Consider the following 17,075-nt stretch of genomic DNA (forward strand, 5'->3'; position numbering starts at 1 on the left):
GCACACAGGAAGCTATGTGGGTAGAAGCTATGTCCTCATGCAGGTCAGAGGGAGCGGGCATTTTCACTGATGCGTTGGCCATGACTTGTAAACTGCTACGCAAATACTAGCTATTCATGAGGCCCTGAAGATGCTTCGTAAAGACAGGGGTCGTCCTGGCCCAAGGTGGCGCCACAGAGCCCGGCCCTTCTGCGGTCGAGGAAGGCTGCCACCCTCCTGACGCCAGCCCGGTACCTGCCAGGCCAGGTGGAGGGCGAGTCGTGGCGCCTCCCCGCGCCGCAGTTCCCCGCGCGGCCGCCGGGGGCAGCACCGAGCCCCATCCCCGCCCCGCGCCTCTCGCTCGCTCCCCGAGCCCGCAGACCCCGCTCCGCCCGCGCCCCGCTCGGCTGCGGCTCCCTCTGGCCCTCTGCCCCTCCCGGGGCCATGGGGGCGCCCCCGGGCTACCGGCCGTCGGCCTGGGTGCACCTCCTGCACCAGCTGCCCCGCGCCGACTTCCAGCTGCGTCCGGTGCCCAGCGGCTTCGCGCCTCAGGAGCAGGGGTACCAGCAGGTGGGGCGCGCCGGGAGGGGCCGGCGGCGGTTTCGGGGTGTCTCAGGGAGAGGAGCGCAGGTCGCCGCGCCTGGAGCTCCCCTGGGCCGGGCGTAGGGTCGGACCCCTGTCGGGGGGCTGGGGCCGGGACCCCGAGTCCTGGGGCCGGGGGAGGGGGCAGGCCAGCGGGGCGCGGGGTCTCGAGACCTGCCCAGAGCCGTGCCGGGGGCGTCCAGGGAGGACCCTTCCCCCACAGGACGGAGCAGGCGAGTGTGCCCCAGATACGGCGCGCCCGGAGAGTGGACCTGGTGCCGTGGGGAGGAGGAAGGGGCGCCGATCCGCCGAGGAGCAGGACCCGGAATGGGGAGGGGCTGGGGCGTCCGGGACGAAGGGGCGGGCGTCGGGGAGACCTGGGAAGCGGGGCCCGGGAATGGGGCCCGGCGGCAGCTCCAGCGGGGAGCGCTGTCCCCTGACCCAGTTTAACGCAAGTCTTTGACTTTGAGATTAGTGAGCGGCCGGACGGGCCGCCGGGCGCGGCTGGGGTGCGGGGCGCAGTTCAGCGGCCGGGTCGTCCAGGACAGGGCCTCCGCGAGGCAGCGCCACGGCCGGCCGCGCTATGTGGGTCAGGGCCGCGCAGTCGCGCTCCCGCCTCTGCCTCCGCGCGCCCGGTCACGCTCACGGCGCTTACACAGCGCCGCCTCCGCCGCTTGCAAGCTCAGCCCGGCGCCCCCCGCATCCAGGGGCCCGGCCAGGCGAGGTGTGCTCAGCTCGGTGCACGCAGGGCCCCGGCCGGGACACGGGACACCGCCGTGTGCGCAGGGTCAGGGCCACAGGGGCACACAGTCGCATAACGCACTCACACACACGCAGTCACCTGTGCTTACACATCCACTTGTGAGTATACACGTACGCACGCACTCGTGTGCACGCACACCGCTCACTCACGTGTGCACATCACATGCATGCATATATACACACCTGCATGCATACACACACAGGAATGTACACACAAATACGTGAACGTACACAGTACACACACACCTGACACATGTCTGCTACACTCCCACATACACCTACATGCTTACACACGTGCTAATGCACACCTAACATGCACGCACTTGCACACATTCACATTCATTTACATCCACAGTCCCACATTCACACATGTACACGCTCACACAGGACACAAATATTGACTCTTATTTGCACATGCTCCCATACAGGCACACAACATACACACTCATACACTTGTGCTCATTCTCAGCCTCCCAAACACACACATGCCACCAGGCCCCACCCACAGACTCGGGAGCTGTGCCGGGAACACACACATGCCCTCCAGAGTGCTCCCCTGCAGCCTCCGCGCCATGACACACACACTCACGCTCACACGTGGATCTCCCCATCGCATGGCAGCAAGCTCAACGACAACACATAATCCCCCAGGCAGAAGCACACCTCACACACTGGGACACACGGCAGACTGGGGGCGGTTAGGGGAGGGAGCCCCCTCCCTCTGTTCATGCCCAGGTCACCAGGCAGACCCCGCCCCACTCCGGGCCTCTGGTGGACAGGAACACAGGAACTGTCATCTGCCGGGCGGGCTCCGGGCTCCTGTGGATTGTGACTCTGCCTGTCTCGGTGCTGCTGTTGCTCTCTCCACTCCATCTCTGTCTCTTCTTCCCCTCCCTGTGCTCACTCTTCACCTTCCGCCCCCATCTCTGAGTGCACACACACGCGTGCTCACACACACAGGCACACTGGCTGTCACAGAGCACGCTGTCCCCACGCCCCCCGGTCCCTGGGGGAGACTCACAGTGGTGGGCGTGTGAGCTCAGCATCAGGGGAGCAGGGAGGAGGGAAGAGGGAGCCTCCGCCCACCCCGCAGGGTTGGGTGTGCCCACTCCAGACCCCACACCTTCGGGAGCCTCGGCAGGCCTGTGGGAGACCTCCTCTCCCAGGGCCTAGCTGCAGGGGAGGAAGGGGAGGCCCAGAGAGGGGAAGGTGCACAGCTGCGGGGTGGGGGGACAGCGCAGAGCTGGAGCCTGGGCTCCCCAGTGGGAAGCCCCCCCAGCAGTCTAAGCCTAAATCCTGGAGCCCCAGATGCCCCTCAGGAGGGCGGGACCCTATCTGTCCCCACACACCTGAAAGTCCTCAGCGTGGGCCGCCCCTGCCAGGGACACTCGGGGCCCTCTGAGGCTGTGTCTCCCTCCCCAGGCCCTGATGCTGGTGGCGGCCTTGGCGGGCCTGGGCCTGGCCCTCAGCCTCATCTTCATCGCTGTCTACCTCATCCGCTTCTGCTGCTGCCGGTCCCCCGAACCCCCCGGGGCCAAGAGCCCCCCGCCCGGGGGAGGCTGTGTCACCTGGAGCTGCATTGCCGCTCTCCTCGTCGGCTGGTAATGGGGCCCCAGGGTGGTGCGCGTGGGCAGGGGCCCCACGCTTGCCCTCTCCCACCCTCCCCGCCCTGGTCCTGGGGTGTGGGGGGCCCCAGACAGGAAGGAGAATCCCACCCGACCTGTGCGGGTGGAGCAGGGGGAACTGAGATCTGCGGGATAAGTGGCCTTCCCGAGGGCGGTTAGGGTGGGCAGTGTGGCCTGGGCAGCGATGTGCCTCTCCGGCCGAGGTGCCCCATCTTACAGTGGGCTTCGCAGTACCAGCCAGCAGCTGGAACAGCAAGGCGAGGTGAGCGCACAGGGCCTGGCTCTGGGCCGTCCTCAGTGAGTGATCATTAGCGATCGCCCATTCAGGCAGTGACTGTGAGTGCCCCTCAGCCGACACCAGCACTGGACTCGGTGGCCCAGGAGCCCTGTGCTCGAAGCCTGTGTTCCAGTCAGGGAGGCAGACCGTGCCAGGTGTTCACGAAGGGCCCTTCCCACTGGACCTGCCGGGCCTCCCCGTTGTGCCCGCTTTGAAAGACAAAGGCTCAGAGAGGTAGGGGAGGCAGTGTTCAAGGTCACAGGGCTGCGCTGTGGAGGCGGAGCAAGCGGAGGTTCAGGCTGAGCTGGGCTGACTCCCAGCCAGGGTCTCCCCTGAACTTTCGGGTACCGAGGCCCAAGCCCAGCCCCCCTCCCCGCCCCGGGGGCTGCTCCCATGGGGCCAGGACAGTTATCAGGTGCACAGATAGAGGATTAGGGGCTTGGGGGCCCGGGCGCGCAGGCCCACGGCCAGCAGTGAGGAACCCGAACCCCAGGCTCCCGCAGCAGGTTGCCTGGGCTCTGAGTCACACTCCCTGGCGGTGGGGGCAGAGGGCGTGTGTTGGGGCTGCCTGGAGGCTGGGCACCCTCTACCCAAGGTGCCTCCTCGCCCGGCTCTCCAGAGTCGGGGTGGGTGGTGAGGTGGACAAAGGCCCAGTGGGCGACAGACCCAGCCCACCCCACTGTTCCAGCCTGGGAACAAGGGGAACTTTGTCCGTTCGAACAATGCGGCTGGGGGCACTGGGCACCCATCCCAGGGCGGGGGTGGGGCCCGTATGGCCAGGCTGGGAACTCTGAGGGCTGCCGGCTCGCGCCCCTGGCTGCTGTGGGAGGGCGGGGGAGGGCTGCAGGCCCCCACCTTCAGGCTCCACAATGGAGCTCTGTGTGTCCGCGGGTTGGGGCCCCCCACTGCTGGCCCAACCCCTGTCCTCCCTCCCGCCTTCCCATACTCCTCTCCCAGTCTGCCTGATGCTGGGGCTGCTGGGTGGGGCTCGGAGGCTCAGAGCTGTGTCCCCCAGGAGATGCTGGTGCCTGGGTCCCTGCCCTGGGAGGAGCCCCGGGACGACGAAGGTCAGGGCTGCCTAAACCTTGGAGGGGCAGGGGCTGAGGCCTCTGCGCTCCCGGGTCGGTGCGGAGATTGCTGGACACCGGCAAAGGCCGTGGGGCAGGTCGTCATGGGGAGGGGTGACTTCTCGTCCAGGTTCCTCTCCGCTCTGGGGAGGTTCGAGTTCCCCTCATCCAGGGCCCCTTCCCCTCCACCCCTCCACCCACCATTAGCATCACAATGACGTCTCTCAGGCTGGGGGAGTGAGGCCTTCCCGTTACCTTGGTGACTGGGACTGGGTGGGTAAGCTGGAGCCGTTCTTTTCCCACGGGGCTGGACCAATGGGATGGGCCGAAGGGGAGGCCGGGAAGAGGAGGCCGATGAGGGGTGCCTGTGGGGGTCGGTGGCCCCCAAGGCCCCTGGACCGGTTGAGATCGCCTCTCTGTCCTTCTCTTCTCAGTGCTGGCATTGGCATTGGTTTCTATGGCAACAGCGAGACCAGTGATGGAGTGTCCCAGCTCAGCGCGGCGTTGCTGCATGCCAACCACACACTCAGCACCATTGACCACCTGGTGAGGGGCCTGGCAGCCGCTGGCCAGACCCTGCCCCACACCTGAGCTGGCACCTATGTGTGGGGCCCTACACTCCAGGACAAAGGGGTCCAAACTCAGAGCCAAGACACAGACTCAGAAGTGACGATCAGATGTGCAGCCTTCGGGCTGTGTCCAGCCCTCAGAAGCCTGCACCGGCCCCCACATCGGCTCAGACCCAGACCTGGACTCACATTCGGGCCCAGGCCTGGACTTCAACTCGTAGCCCCAACCAGACAGAGACAACACAGGGATCTGCAGGTCCTGTCCTTGGGCTGGATCCAGGGCTCCTGACCTGATCGATCCTTGGCCCAAATGCAAGCTTGGGGACCCCAGTCCTGAGACCCCCAGGCCAGATTCCAGGCCAAGGCTGAGAAGCAGCCCTGTCACCAACCTTAGATTTCCTGTCTGGTTGCATTGCACCCCTGGGTGCTGGACCCAGGACCCAGACTTGAGACCCAGACACCAGAAGGCAGAGGCAGACTTCAGACCTAAGACCCCAAACCTAGTCCCTCATGAGGCTGGGGTCTTCATCCGAGACCTGACAGAGGCACAGGCCTCCTAGGATAGGACCTGAGTCCCGGGGAACTTCCTCAGGGCTCAGACCCCTGCTGCTGCTCATCCTGCTTCACCCCAAACCTGTCCCTGGGACACCCTCCCTAGACCTGAGGCCCTGCCCTCCCCAGGTGCTGGAGACCGTGGAGGGGCTGGACAAGGCGGTGCGCTCAGAACTGACCACCCTGGAGGAGGTGCTGACGCCACGCACAGAGCTGGTGGCTGCTGCCCGGGGGGCTCGGCGGCAGGCAGAGGCGGTGGCCCAGCAGCTGCAGGGGCTGGCCTTCTGGCAGGGAGTGCCCCTGAGCCCTCTGCAGGTGGCCGAAGACGTGTCCTTTGTGGAGGAGTACAGGTGAGCGCACCCTCGCCCTCCCGCTGCACAGCGGCTCAGACTGGTCAGCCCCAGTCTGGGCAGTCACAACTGGTGTCTGGTAGGTATAGGCCAGGGACGCTGTGCCCCATGCCACAGGGCCAGGACGGCCCTCCACGACAGAGTACTGCAGCGCCCGAGGTCAGTGCCACGGGTTGATAGAGCCTGCTGTCTCGTCTCGGTGGGGCCTGTGACCTGGCTGTCTCACACGCGCACAGTCACCCTTTCCCTCTCTCACCAGTTACAGCCCCGCCGGCCGCTCTCTATTCACTCATTCCTGGCTAACTGCGCAAATTGCGCGTGCTGTCAGTCCTGGACTGATGTGGCAAGTAACCCACTCACTCACTTAGCACTCTGGGGAGAGAGGGAGGGAGTAGCAGCGTGATTAGGAACCTGAGCTCCAGGCGGCCACTCCCTAACCACGTGGCCTCAAATAAACTACTTTCCAGCCCAGTGCCCCAGTTTCCCCACCAGGGAAGTAAGCCTTGTGGGAGCGCTGCCCTTGGGATGGTGGAGGGTGAGTCTGTACCTGCTGAGTGTTTGGAAGGCAGTGCTCATGGTGCGCGCGGAAAGGTGTCCCTAACACGCAGACGTGCCAGGCGTGGGCCGGGGGAGGAGGTGCACGGCAGGAAGTCCTGCCCAGCCACAGGCCGGCACCAAGAAAAAGCAAACACAAGAGAGCAAAACATGCTGCTGCTAGGTGGTGGGTGGTGAGAGCTCCGGAGAAAATTAAACACGGGCCGGGCTGGCAGTTCTGTCTGGAGGTCGGGAGGGCCACACCCAGGAGGTGGTGACTGAAGGAGCCCTCTGGAGTGGCCGCCCTTTCCAGCAGCCAGCAGGGTGGGGTCCTCACGGCTTCGTAGGTTAGGGATTATTTTTCACTTGCCCTGGGCTGGGGGCTGAGCTGCTGAAGACCCTAACCTGGATCCTCCTGCGACCTGGCTGAAACAGCATGTCCTGTGGGGCATCAGACAACAGGAGGCAGGCAGGCCTGGGCTTGAGGGAGGTGCTGTGCCATGGCCAAGCCTAGCGCCGCGGGAGCAGGGCATAGGAGGGGGAGAGACAGCTGTGTGGACAGTGCCCGGGCAGGGCAGAGCTATGGTCACCAGGGAGCATCTTCTGGATGCCCCACTCCGGAAGTGCCCACATGGCCGGAGATTTAGCTCAGTGGCACCGCACCTGCCTCGCAGGTGCGAGGTCCTGAGTTCGATCCCCGGTACCAAAAAAAAACCCCAACTCAACAGTGCCCACACCTGGGTGTCCTCCACAAACAGGTGAGAGCCTCCAGGAGAGTGTGGGAAGCTGTGCGGGGTGAGGGCCAAGCTGGGACCCTTGCAAAGGGCACTGTTTACTGGGTACTTCCAGTGTGCCGGGAACTTCCGGTGTGCTGGGCACCGAGCTGTGGCAACCGTGCCTCCTCCCCTGTAATCATGGGAAATCACTCTCTTACATCCAGTTAGTTACTGAGGACCATAAAGCCCCCCGCTTCGTGCCCAGGATGACATGTAAGTCGCTGCACAGCATCTCTGCTGAGAACTTTACGTGCACTGACTCATTCATCACGCCACCTTTGAAAGTCAGTTACTGTTGTGCTCCCTGTGTTACAGGTAGGGAAACTGAAGCAGGGAGGTTAAAGCCCTGGGATAGCTATCAGGCTAGTTAAGTGGAGGGCTGGGCTGCTTCTAGATGCTGAGCCCCATGATTGTTCAATGAGATCGTGGTGCCTGCTGAGCTATCTCCACTCTGCAGGGCTGGGCAGGGGATACAGAGAGGAGAGGCCAGGTCAGACATCCAGTCACAGAGCTCGAGGTCCAGTCAGGGCTGGCCGAGCTGCAGGTGACCTGAGGGTGTTGCTGGCCTGTCCTGAGCTCTGCTGCCCCTGCCCTCCCCCAGGTGGCTGGCGTACGTCCTCCTGCTGCTCCTGGAGCTCCTGGTCTGCCTCTTCACCCTCCTGGGCCTGGCGAAGCAGAGCAAGTGGCTGGTGGCTGTGTGAGTGTGGGCAGCCTGCCGCTGGCTTGTTCCCGGGGAGGGACCCTGGCCAGGCTTCCTCAGTGCTTGCCAGACCCAGCGTTCTGCGGGTGGCTCCCTTAGGCAAGGAGCACCATCCCTCTGCAGCTGAGTGCAGAGAGAAGGCTGGACGAGTCCTGGGATGGACTGTGGGCAACCTACCAGCCTCCCCTGCAGTAAAGCCGAGGCTCACCAGCTATCCACTGAGTCAGGCACCCTGGCTCCCCATCAGGCTCCCGAGGAGTGGAAGGGCCTGCAGCAGAGGCTGCCCTGTGGGGTGGTGACGCACAGGACCCTCCCTGGGGTTTAACAGCTCACTCTACTGCCACTCTTCCGGCCCAGCCTGAGGCAGGTGCTCCTGTCCTTGTTTAACAGGACACTGGAGGTCAGAGAGGTTGGGTCACTTGTTCAGGGCCACACAGCTGGGAGGTGCTAGAGCTGGGACTCACAGTGGTCAGCCTAACTTTGGGAGAGCCCTCTATCCTCCCTGTCCTGGTGGGCGGGCCTTTGGTTTGCACCCCAGTTCCCTTCTGGCTTGCTGACCATGCCCCTCAGTGCTCACCCCCAGCCCCACTCAGCCTGGGGAGACATAATTCAGCCCTGGAACCGACCCCGCGCCTCGGAGCCGCAGATGGGGCAGAGGGCGGCTGGCCAGGCACTGTGCGCAGGCTTGGGAAGTCCTGCACCCCACAGAACTGAGAGCAGTGGCCAGCGGCTCCCGGGGCCACTCGAGGGGTGGGCCCCCATCTCTCTCTGCCCCAACTTGGATTCTCCAAGCTCCAGAGGTTGGTCGGGTGGGGTGGGGTGTGACAGGACTGGGTGCAGGAAGCGACGGGGACACGTGAAGGACTAGGACCCAGGCCAACCCCATGCCGCCCTCCAGGATGACGGCCGTGAGTCTCCTGGTGCTTGTCCTCAGCTGGGGATCCATGGGCCTAGAGGCAGCCACGGCTGTGGTGAGTTCTGGGGCCCTGACTCTTGGGTCCTAGGCAGGGTGAGGTCCGATATTCGCTGGAGACTGAGAGGAGAGACTGGGGACACAACTGAAGTTTCCAGGTTGGGGAGAGTTTCCTGTGTCTCAGGAGGGCAGAGGCAGGAGGCCTGGACATTTGGGCTCTAAGGAAGGATGGGCTGGGGCCTGAACCTCTGAGTCTGAGGGAGGAGGCTGGGCCTGGACCGTGGGCCTGAGGAGGAGGCCGGGGACCAGAAGCGGATGTTGAGGATCTGGCGCTGGCGACCCTCCCGCTTTCTCACCCAGGGTCTCAGCGACTTCTGCTCCAATCCAGACACTTACGTCTTGAACCTGACCCAAGAGGAGACAGGGCTCAGCTCAGGTGACTGCCTCGGTCCCGCTTTCCCCAGGCTTCCCAGGGCCGTCCTCCTGGGTGGGTGAGGGCAGTACGGCTCTCCAGAGTGCTCGGCACCTGCTCTGGTTTGCTGAGAAAGTGACCGGGTGACAATGCTGGTGTCAGAGGACAGGTGTTGGGGCGGAGGCCGTGGGAGAAGGGGCAGAGCACATGTGCGCAGCTGATTGTGCCAGGTGCCTTGGCGAGAGCGAGGTCCCCAGAACCCCAAGAGCTGGGCTTGGGAGTGGCCCTGGGCTCTGCCCTCCCACCTCCCCCAGGGAAGGTCCTGGGGTGCAGGCTCACAGCCTCCCCTTCCCCCTCTGATGCAGACATCCTGAACTATTATTTCCTGTGCAGCCAGGCCATCTCCAACCCCTTCCAGCAGGTGAGAGCTGTGGGCAAGGGAAACAGCACGGAGGGGCCTACAAGTGGGGACCCCCATGGGAAGGGGGCAGGGCATTGGCCATGGGTCCTCCCTCCTGTCTTCTCCCAGAGGCTGACACTGTCCCAGCGAGCTCTGGCCAACATCCACGCCCAGCTACAGGGCCTGGAGCGAGAAGCTGCCCCCCAGTTCCCATCTGCACAGGTCAGTGGACTGGACCACAGGGCCCGGGCGGCCCCGTGGGGTACAGGTGGAACCCACCAAAGGGACGGGTTGGCGAGATGGGGTGAAGCCAGGGGAATGGTGGTGGGGCCCCTGGCTGGGCTGGGCCGGGTTGATGGGTAGCCTCGTGAGCTGGTGGGGTAACGGCCCCCTCCCACCACAGAAGCCTCTGCTGTCCTTGGAGGAGACACTGAATGTGACAGAGGGAAACTTCCACCAGTTGGTGGCACTGCTGCACTGCCGTGGCCTGCACAAGGTCTGTGTCCCTCCCCAGGACCTTCTCCCAAGGGAGACAGGCCTCGGCTCACAGAGGGGCCTCCTTCCTCTGTCCGGCGTCTCCCGCTGTCTTTGTCCTCCGTCCGCGTGCATTACTTGCCGCGACCTATTCTCTCCCTGTTAACAGCCTATTCTCGGTCCTTCCATCAGCCGCTACCACCTCTATTCCCTCCTTTCCTCGCCCCGCTCTCCCATCCTTTCCTTCCTTTCTTCTCTTCCCTCCCTCCTCCTCGAGAGTCACAGCTTACTGAGATCTGGAGCAAGAGCCTGGGCCCAAGTCCCGAGCAGGTCCCCCAACCCCTCCGTGCCTCAGCTTCCTTGTTTTCAGAGCCAGGATAGTGGACGAGAACCCGTGCAGGTGTGCCGCAGGGCAGGACAGGCAGAACTTCAGGGAGGGCTCAGTCCAGCATGCTCTGCCGCACTGTGGGGCCGTGGGCACACCAGCAGCAGAGTCTCGGTTTACTCACCTGAAAGGTGGGGATGGACTCGCCCTTCAGGGACACTTGGAAGCCTGGAAGGAAGCACACCCTCGTGTACCAGTGGATTTTGTCTTACTCGCTTCCCCCACCACGAAGACACCATACCCGATACCTACAATGCAGAGGAGGCGTTTACTTTGGCTCCTGGCTACAGAAGTTCCAGCCCACGGTCGGCAGGCTCAAATGCAGAACAGCATGGTGGAAGGGCCTGAGTGGAGGAAGCTGCTCACATCACGGTGGCCAGGAAGCAGAGAGAGGGAGGAGCCAGGCAGGGAGAGGGACCTGTCCACCTCACGCCCCGTGACCTCTCTTCTCTAGGCTCCACCTCCCAACAGCACACTCAGCCACCGAGCTCACCAGTGGATGAATCCTCAGATGAGTACAGCACACCATGACTCAACCACCCCCCCAAAGCCCTAGCTCAGTTCACACAAGACTGTGGGGGGGGAATCTAGATCTAAACCATAATATTCCAACCCAAGCCCCCAAGTCACGTGCCTGTCTTTATGCAAAATGCATTTATTTCATCTCTAAGAGTCGCCAATATCGTAACAGTCCCAGCATTACTGAATAGTCCGAGTCCAAAGTCTTCTCTGAGACTCAAGGCAAACTCTTAGCTGTGAGCCCTTTAAAAATCAAAAAAGAAGGTTAAATGCTGCCAATATGCAATGGCATGGAGTAAACATCCCCAATCCAAAAGGGAGAAATAGGAGGATGTAAAGAATGAGATCAAAGCAAGATTGAAACCCACCAGGGCAAACACGAAATCGTGTACCTCTGTGTCCAGCCCCCAGGGCGTTATAACAAGGTATGAGCTCCACAGGGCTTGGGCAGCCGTGCCTCTGCAGCACTGCCCATCGCAGCCCTCAAGATCTCTATGTTCCTGCCTGGGACTCACCTCAGATGATCCACATTCCTGGCTTCTCCAGCTTCCTGGGGTCTCCACTGAACTTGTGGCTTCACCCACTGCCCTCTCAGGGGCACACTGCCTGGCCTCCCAGGCCTTCTGAAATCAAGGTGGAAGCCATGAGGCTTTGGGAGGACAAACTGGATCTAAACCATAACACATGTATTCTAAAACCCTGACTGGACTGCTCTCCAGCCTCCTGGCCTAACAGCCTGCACATACAGGGTCCCCATGCACCCAATTCTGTGGCATTTCACAGACACTACCTCACTCACTTCTCATAAGAACACAAGGAATGAACTACTGTTTCATCCCATGCTGAAGACCTGAAAAGGGGGGAAGAGTTGAGTGACTTGCTCAAGTCACACAGCTAAGGGGGGCCTGGCAGAGGGCTGCTGGGCTCTCCTTCCTGCCCGCTGCCCAGGCTTGCCCCTCCTCTTCAGGAGTATCTTCACCCACCCAGCTCAGACCCAGTCCTCTGCCCAGGAGGAGGAGACATACCTCCCCACCACTCTCCCCACTCTGGCCTGCCCCGGGACAGGGACACCGGATTCAGCAAACAGGGAGCCCGGCTGTGCTGGGGCCCGCCCACACCCTCCGGGTGGTATGTACGCTGCACCATGGCCTGCTGGCTACTGAAATTCGAATCCAGAGGCACGGTCTACACCATAGCACTAACAGGGCACCGAGTCAGCGCTCAGGACTGCAGGGCATCTGGGCTGGGGAAGGCTGTCGAGGTCCTTGCTCTTTTCCACAAGAGCACACTGGGGCCCAGCACTGCTCTACGGCCCAGGCAAAACTGGGCCACCACACCCAACGCAAGACTGCTTTGTGAAGGGAGGGAAGAGGATGGGCAGGGGTCTCTGCCCCTCCCTGATATACCATGTGACACTGGGCTTGGACCACGTGACCTGGACCCCAGGTTCCTACATATGGCAGCAGTGAGGCTGCACGAGCAGTGATCAGAGTCCAGATGGGCTTCAGAAGAATAGCAGACAGAACTTGCTGGTGGGGTATGGTGGGAGGTGAGGGAGCACAAAGGGGATTCGGGGTGGGGAGGCTGTTACTGATGCCAGGGAAGGGCCCTGTCGGGGGCAGGGACATCAGGGACAAGGAGAAAGGTTGGCTCTGGAGCCTGAGAGATGTGGCTCCAACCCCAACTTTTCCCTTCCCAGCCTGTGTGGCTCTGCAAAAGTAGCCTTATCTGTGCTTCACAGCCGCAGCATCCAGGGTCTTGGTCTCTGCCCTGCAGGGCTCCTGTGAGGATGGAAGGGCATCATAAGTGTGCCTGCTGCCCTCTGAGCAGGGCTCCTGTGACTGCCAGGTCCTGGCCATCCTCACCCCTGGCTCATGGCACAGGAGCCTCTTTCCTGTCCCCCCTTACCCCATCTGTCCACCCACAGCCAGCAGCTGGTGATGCTTTCAGACCACGATCCGATCAAGGTCTCGCTCCACTTAAAACCCTGCAGTGGCTTCCCCTGCACGCAGATTAAACTCTAGCTCCCTGGCGTCAAAACTGTCTACCTCCCCACCCCTACCAGCCCAATGGCCTGCCTGACCAGTGGACCATCCGCCTAGTTCCTTGTTGGCCCCATCTCTGCCAGCCTGGTGCCTGATCTCTCGTGGCCTCTGCAGAGCACTGCGGACTGATCTCCCGGTCTCACTGCTCGCTGTCGTCTAGAATGACCTTCTCGGTCTGGGGAGCATGCCCGATGCAGGGCAGGTGCTGGTCAGGCCTTGCTCCTGGCTCAGGGTCACGGTTGTCCTGCTGGGTCTGGGCTGGTGGGTGCGGCAACCAGCACTGGCTGCCTGTACCAAGTGAGAGGTCCCTGGCTGTCACCCTCATGCGAGTCCAAGCCCAGGGACCCAGGGCCCTGGCGACGTGTGTAGACATGGCTGGCACAACTGTAGGAAGAAGGATGTCGCTGGCATCTAGCTGGTAGAGGCCGGGGACACTGCTCAACACCGTATGCTGCACAGGATGGAGTACCCAGGCACACTTGGCTTCGGGCACTGGGTGGAGTCACGGCTGGTTCAGCGTCTGAGGGGGCTGCTGTGAAACAGGGTGGGGAGCAGGGGCTGCAGCCCAGCAGAGACCCAGGCCTGTTCATGCTGATGACTCTCCACTCTCACACAGCCCTTTGCTGGGGAGGACACTGAGGCGCAGACAGGCGGGGTGACTTGTGCAGCACCACACAGCCAGGCAGATCAGGTGTGCCCGTGTGCAAGCACTGACACACTCCCTCCGCCCCAGGACTACAGTGCTGCGCTGCGAGGCCTGTGCGAAGACGCTCTGGAGGGCCTGCTCTTCCTGCTGCTCTTCTCCCTCCTGTCTGCCGGGGCTCTAGTCACCACCCTCTGCAGCCTGCCCCGAGCCTGGGCCCTCTTCACGCCCAGGTCAGCAGGGGAGAGAGGGCAGGGTCCTGGGGGAGGGGACAGGAGGCACCCCCCGGGGCACTACTGGGGAGGGTGTGGCCTCCTGATGGGTCCCCATCCTGCTTCTCTGCCACTCCCATCACACCCCAGTGATGACTACGATGACACCGAGGATGATGACCCTTTCAACCCTCAGGTGTGAACCCCGGGTCTGAGGGAGGAGGCTGGGCCTGGACCCCGGGTCTGAGGGAGGAGGCTGGGCCTGGACCCCTGGGTCCGAGGGAGGAGGCTGGGCCTGGACCCTGGCTCTGAGGGAAGATGGTCACAGGTCCAGAGTACAAGGCAGGTCTCACTTTATCTCCTGTCCCCTGTGTCTCTCTGGCAGGAATCCAAGCGCTTTGTTCAGTGGCAGTCGTCTATCTGAGCCCCTTCTCTCTGCCAGCCTGGAGCCTGTCTCCCCTCCTCGGTGAGCTCCAGGTGACACCCTGGCCCTTTCCTGGCCCGGCCCTCCCCTCTTGCACCCTAAGGGGCTGCCTTTGGGTGGGTGTGTACCTGGTGGCCCTCCAGGCCATCAGCACACTCTCTTTGCCTCTCTCTGCAGTTCCTTTCCTGGCTGCCAGAGGAGACCCCACTAACCTGGCCTGCCTGGGCTCTGACCACTAACACTCCTGGCCATGGACACCCCACACAGGACTGCCTTGTGCCCTGGCCCCATTGCCCTCCATCTCTCCTTAGCCCTGGTGGTTGCTGCAGGGGGAGAACAGGGACCACGGCTGACAGGGGAGGGGCACAGAGCCAGCCCAAGCCCCTCACTGCCAGTCTCATCCCGGTGGAACTGAGCTGAGGCAGGGACATGTTTCTCTCCGCCCCTGCCGCATTCCATTGGGTTCCAGCCCCAGATTTGAACTTGCGGCACAAACTTGGAAAAGAGGTGATGTAAAATAAAAGGGAAGTCTTTATTTTATGAGCGACTGGGTGCTTATTTTTCCCCTCCCTGGATTCTGCTCCTGAGGAGAGGTGGGGTGGCCTCCCCTCTGGGGCCTGTGTGGCAGTGCTGCTCCTGTTCAGGCTCAGCGGCAGTTCCAATCCCAGAAGGCAGACACACGGCCCACACCAGAGCGAGGGATAAGCTGGAAACAGCTGAGTGTGCATGTTGATACACGGGATGGAAGACCAACTGCAGGAGCTCCTGTAAGCGCTGCTGCTTTACGGCGGCGCTGCTGAATCAACTCACTCTCCATCTCCCAGAGACTTCTGTAGAGAGAGGTGAGATCTAAATGTGTACCAGCAAAAGAACACAAGTACTCTGAGGAAATTAGGAGGAGATTTGTATTTTATACATCCAGATGGTGGGTGGGGGGCACTTTAAACAAGGTATCATAAAGCCAGGAAAGACAAATTTACAGTCTGGTGAACAATACGTGTGTCTTTAACACACATGGCAAAGAAATATATTATTCTTAATACATAATCTACAAATGTGTCCAAAAACTAAAAATAAGCAACTACAATGAACATTCAATGCAGTGAAAATCCCAGGGTCTATAAATGGACATTCAAACTCTAATGATTAGGAAACATGATGTGAAACAACCACCAACTGCATTTTTCCACTACTGAGTTAAAATTTTCCACTACTGAGCTAAATTTAAAGAGGGCCATCCGGTGCTGGCCAGGAGTGCAGGAACAGGTATGCAAATGCACTGCCACAGCCTGTGAAAGAAACCACCTACCTGTATTGAGAAAAATCAAAGCTTGACTGCTCTTGGCAATCAATTTCCAGAAAGAGAAGCAGAGGCATCTAAGGGCGTTTGCTAATCCATGCAATCACAGTTCAGTAAGAGAAGTTCAAGGAGTCACGGCACACACAGCAGGGCTCTCTGAGAAAGCAGTTCTGGACTGAGTTTGAGACTTTAGAGGGAGCTGCAGAGGAGAGGACAAATGGAGAGGGGCTACAAGGTGAAAGGCCGGGCTCACCTGGCTGGCAGGGGACACCCCTACACCCTGGTCCTGCTGCTCACCCCTCTTATGGACCCAGGCGAGTCACCTGGCCTATTGGCCTCAGCTGCCTCATCAAGCAAATGAGTATCATTCATTCAAGAAACTTACTCGGATGTAACATGTAAAGGAAGCTAAATGCTGTTTCGGTACTCTTAATTCACCTCTGGCACACAAAGAACATTAGTGGAAAATGTATCGAAAGGACCCAGTTGCGAGCAATATGCAGTGACAGATTCTCAGTTTTGACAAGCCATAGTAATGTGAGTTGATGACACTGAAACAGGTGCAGGGAGTATGCTTAACTCCCTATTGCTTTGCAACGTTTTTGGTAGGTCTAAAATTATCTCCAACAAATAGTCCAATTTTCAAAACTTGTTTAAAAATACTTACATTAGCTGGGCGTGGTGGCGCATGCCTATAATCCCAGCACTCAGGAGGGTGAGGCAGGATGATCATTGTGAGTTCAAGCCCAGCCTGAACTGCAGTGAGATCCTGTCTCAAAAACAACAAAAATCAAAACTTTGCTTACCCTAACAACATGAAAACAGTTATTACAATGCTATTAGTTATCCACAGAGAAGTTCTTAGTAGTAGACAGTGGGAAGGAAAACTGCCTCTTGAATACTGTTCTTACACCTACTATGACTACAGTGACCAGTCCCTGACCTGGGCCATTTGTGGGTCTTGGATGAAGACACACGGGCACACTCGGAAACACTAGCTACGTAGAGTCTTAAAGGCCCATATGCAACGTGGTCCAGGCCCTCAGCCTCGCTCCACGCCAGGACCCCACATACTATCCCCCGTCTCGCACACCGCGGCGCCCTGCCCACAGGCTACGCCTATTTCCAGCCTCCCCGGGTTTGAACTCGCCCTTCCCCAAGCCAGGTGCGCCGTCCTAGGCTTCTTTACTAGGAAAGCTCCCCTTCCGGGTGAGGAGTCTTCACCCTTTGCGCTCGTTATTCTCTTCCCTGGCCTTACATGTCACGATGCTGTGGGTAGTCCCACAGTTCTCACCACTCCAGTTCACATTTTAGGAATAATAATGGCTGCCAAACACTGGATCAGGACAAGAGTTTTTGCTTTTTTTTTTTTTTTGGTACCAGGGATCGAACTCAAGTCCTTGCGCTTAGCGAGGCAGGCGACGGAACCACTGAGCTAAATCCCTGGCCCAAAGATAAGCGTTTTTGAAAGGGCGGAAAGCCGGATGATTTGAGTGCGTTTGACCCTTCGGGGCCACCGTCCCCGCCTCCGACTTCTGGCTTGTATTACCACGCCTCCCGCGTGATTGCGTGCGG

The 17,075-nt window shown here is 60.8% G+C and overlaps 1 protein-coding gene and 1 long non-coding RNA gene across 22 annotated transcripts; one reads left to right on the forward strand and one right to left on the reverse strand.

Moving 5' to 3' along the window:
• Positions 1-304: 304 nt before the first annotated feature.
• On the forward strand, positions 305-14,740 carry Ttyh1 (tweety family member 1). Of its 20 annotated transcripts, none has more exons than XR_015447322.1 (15): positions 349-549; positions 2,746-2,924; positions 4,727-4,838; positions 5,543-5,763; positions 5,847-5,922; positions 7,675-7,770; positions 8,672-8,744; positions 9,047-9,122; positions 9,492-9,519; positions 9,628-9,720; positions 9,902-9,994; positions 13,655-13,797; positions 13,927-13,972; positions 14,162-14,253; positions 14,378-14,740. XR_015447322.1 is itself a non-coding variant. In XM_021246134.2 (15 exons), the coding sequence occupies exons 1-14, from the start codon at positions 424-426 to the stop codon at positions 14,198-14,200; spliced, it is 1,401 nt and encodes a 466-aa protein (XP_021101793.1). In that variant the 5' UTR covers positions 349-423; the 3' UTR covers positions 14,201-14,242; positions 14,378-14,740. The 20 variants fall into 20 exon arrangements, 16 of the variants coding, with proteins under 16 accessions (XP_004866764.1, XP_021101793.1, XP_021101795.1 ...); XM_021246134.2 differs by having other exon boundaries at positions 14,162-14,242; XR_015447324.1 differs by having other exon boundaries at positions 350-549; positions 9,464-9,519.
• Positions 14,714-17,067, reverse strand: LOC106007874 (uncharacterized). Of its 2 annotated transcripts, XR_001182435.3 has the most exons (4): positions 16,759-17,067; positions 16,168-16,269; positions 15,510-15,699; positions 14,714-15,030 (listed from the first exon to the last, which is right to left on the reverse strand). It is a non-coding gene; the product is annotated as an uncharacterized LOC106007874 (long non-coding RNA). The 2 variants fall into 2 exon arrangements; XR_015447328.1 differs by lacking the exon at positions 15,510-15,699.
• Positions 17,068-17,075: the final 8 nt, after the last annotated feature.

Source organism: Heterocephalus glaber, unplaced genomic scaffold (genome assembly GCF_053883595.1).
Source record: "Heterocephalus glaber isolate CG9 unplaced genomic scaffold, H.glaber_assembly_v1.0 deba00001745, whole genome shotgun sequence".
In the NCBI taxonomy this organism is placed as follows: domain Eukaryota; kingdom Metazoa; phylum Chordata; class Mammalia; order Rodentia; family Bathyergidae; genus Heterocephalus; species Heterocephalus glaber.

What these genes read in the sequence shown, in the direction of transcription:
- Ttyh1 (XM_021246132.2), top strand. Translation starts at nt 424, where the DNA reads ATGGGGGCGCCCCCGGGCTACCGGCCGTCGGCCTGGGTGCACCTCCTG. An exon ending in AGGAGCAGGGGTACCAGCAG is followed by an intron (nt 550 to 2,745) that starts GTGGGGCGCGCC and finishes CTCCCTCCCCAG; the next exon opens with GCCCTGATGCTGGTGGCGGC. An exon ending in GCCGCTCTCCTCGTCGGCTG is followed by an intron (nt 2,925 to 4,726) that starts GTAATGGGGCCC and finishes TTCTCTTCTCAG; the next exon opens with TGCTGGCATTGGCATTGGTT.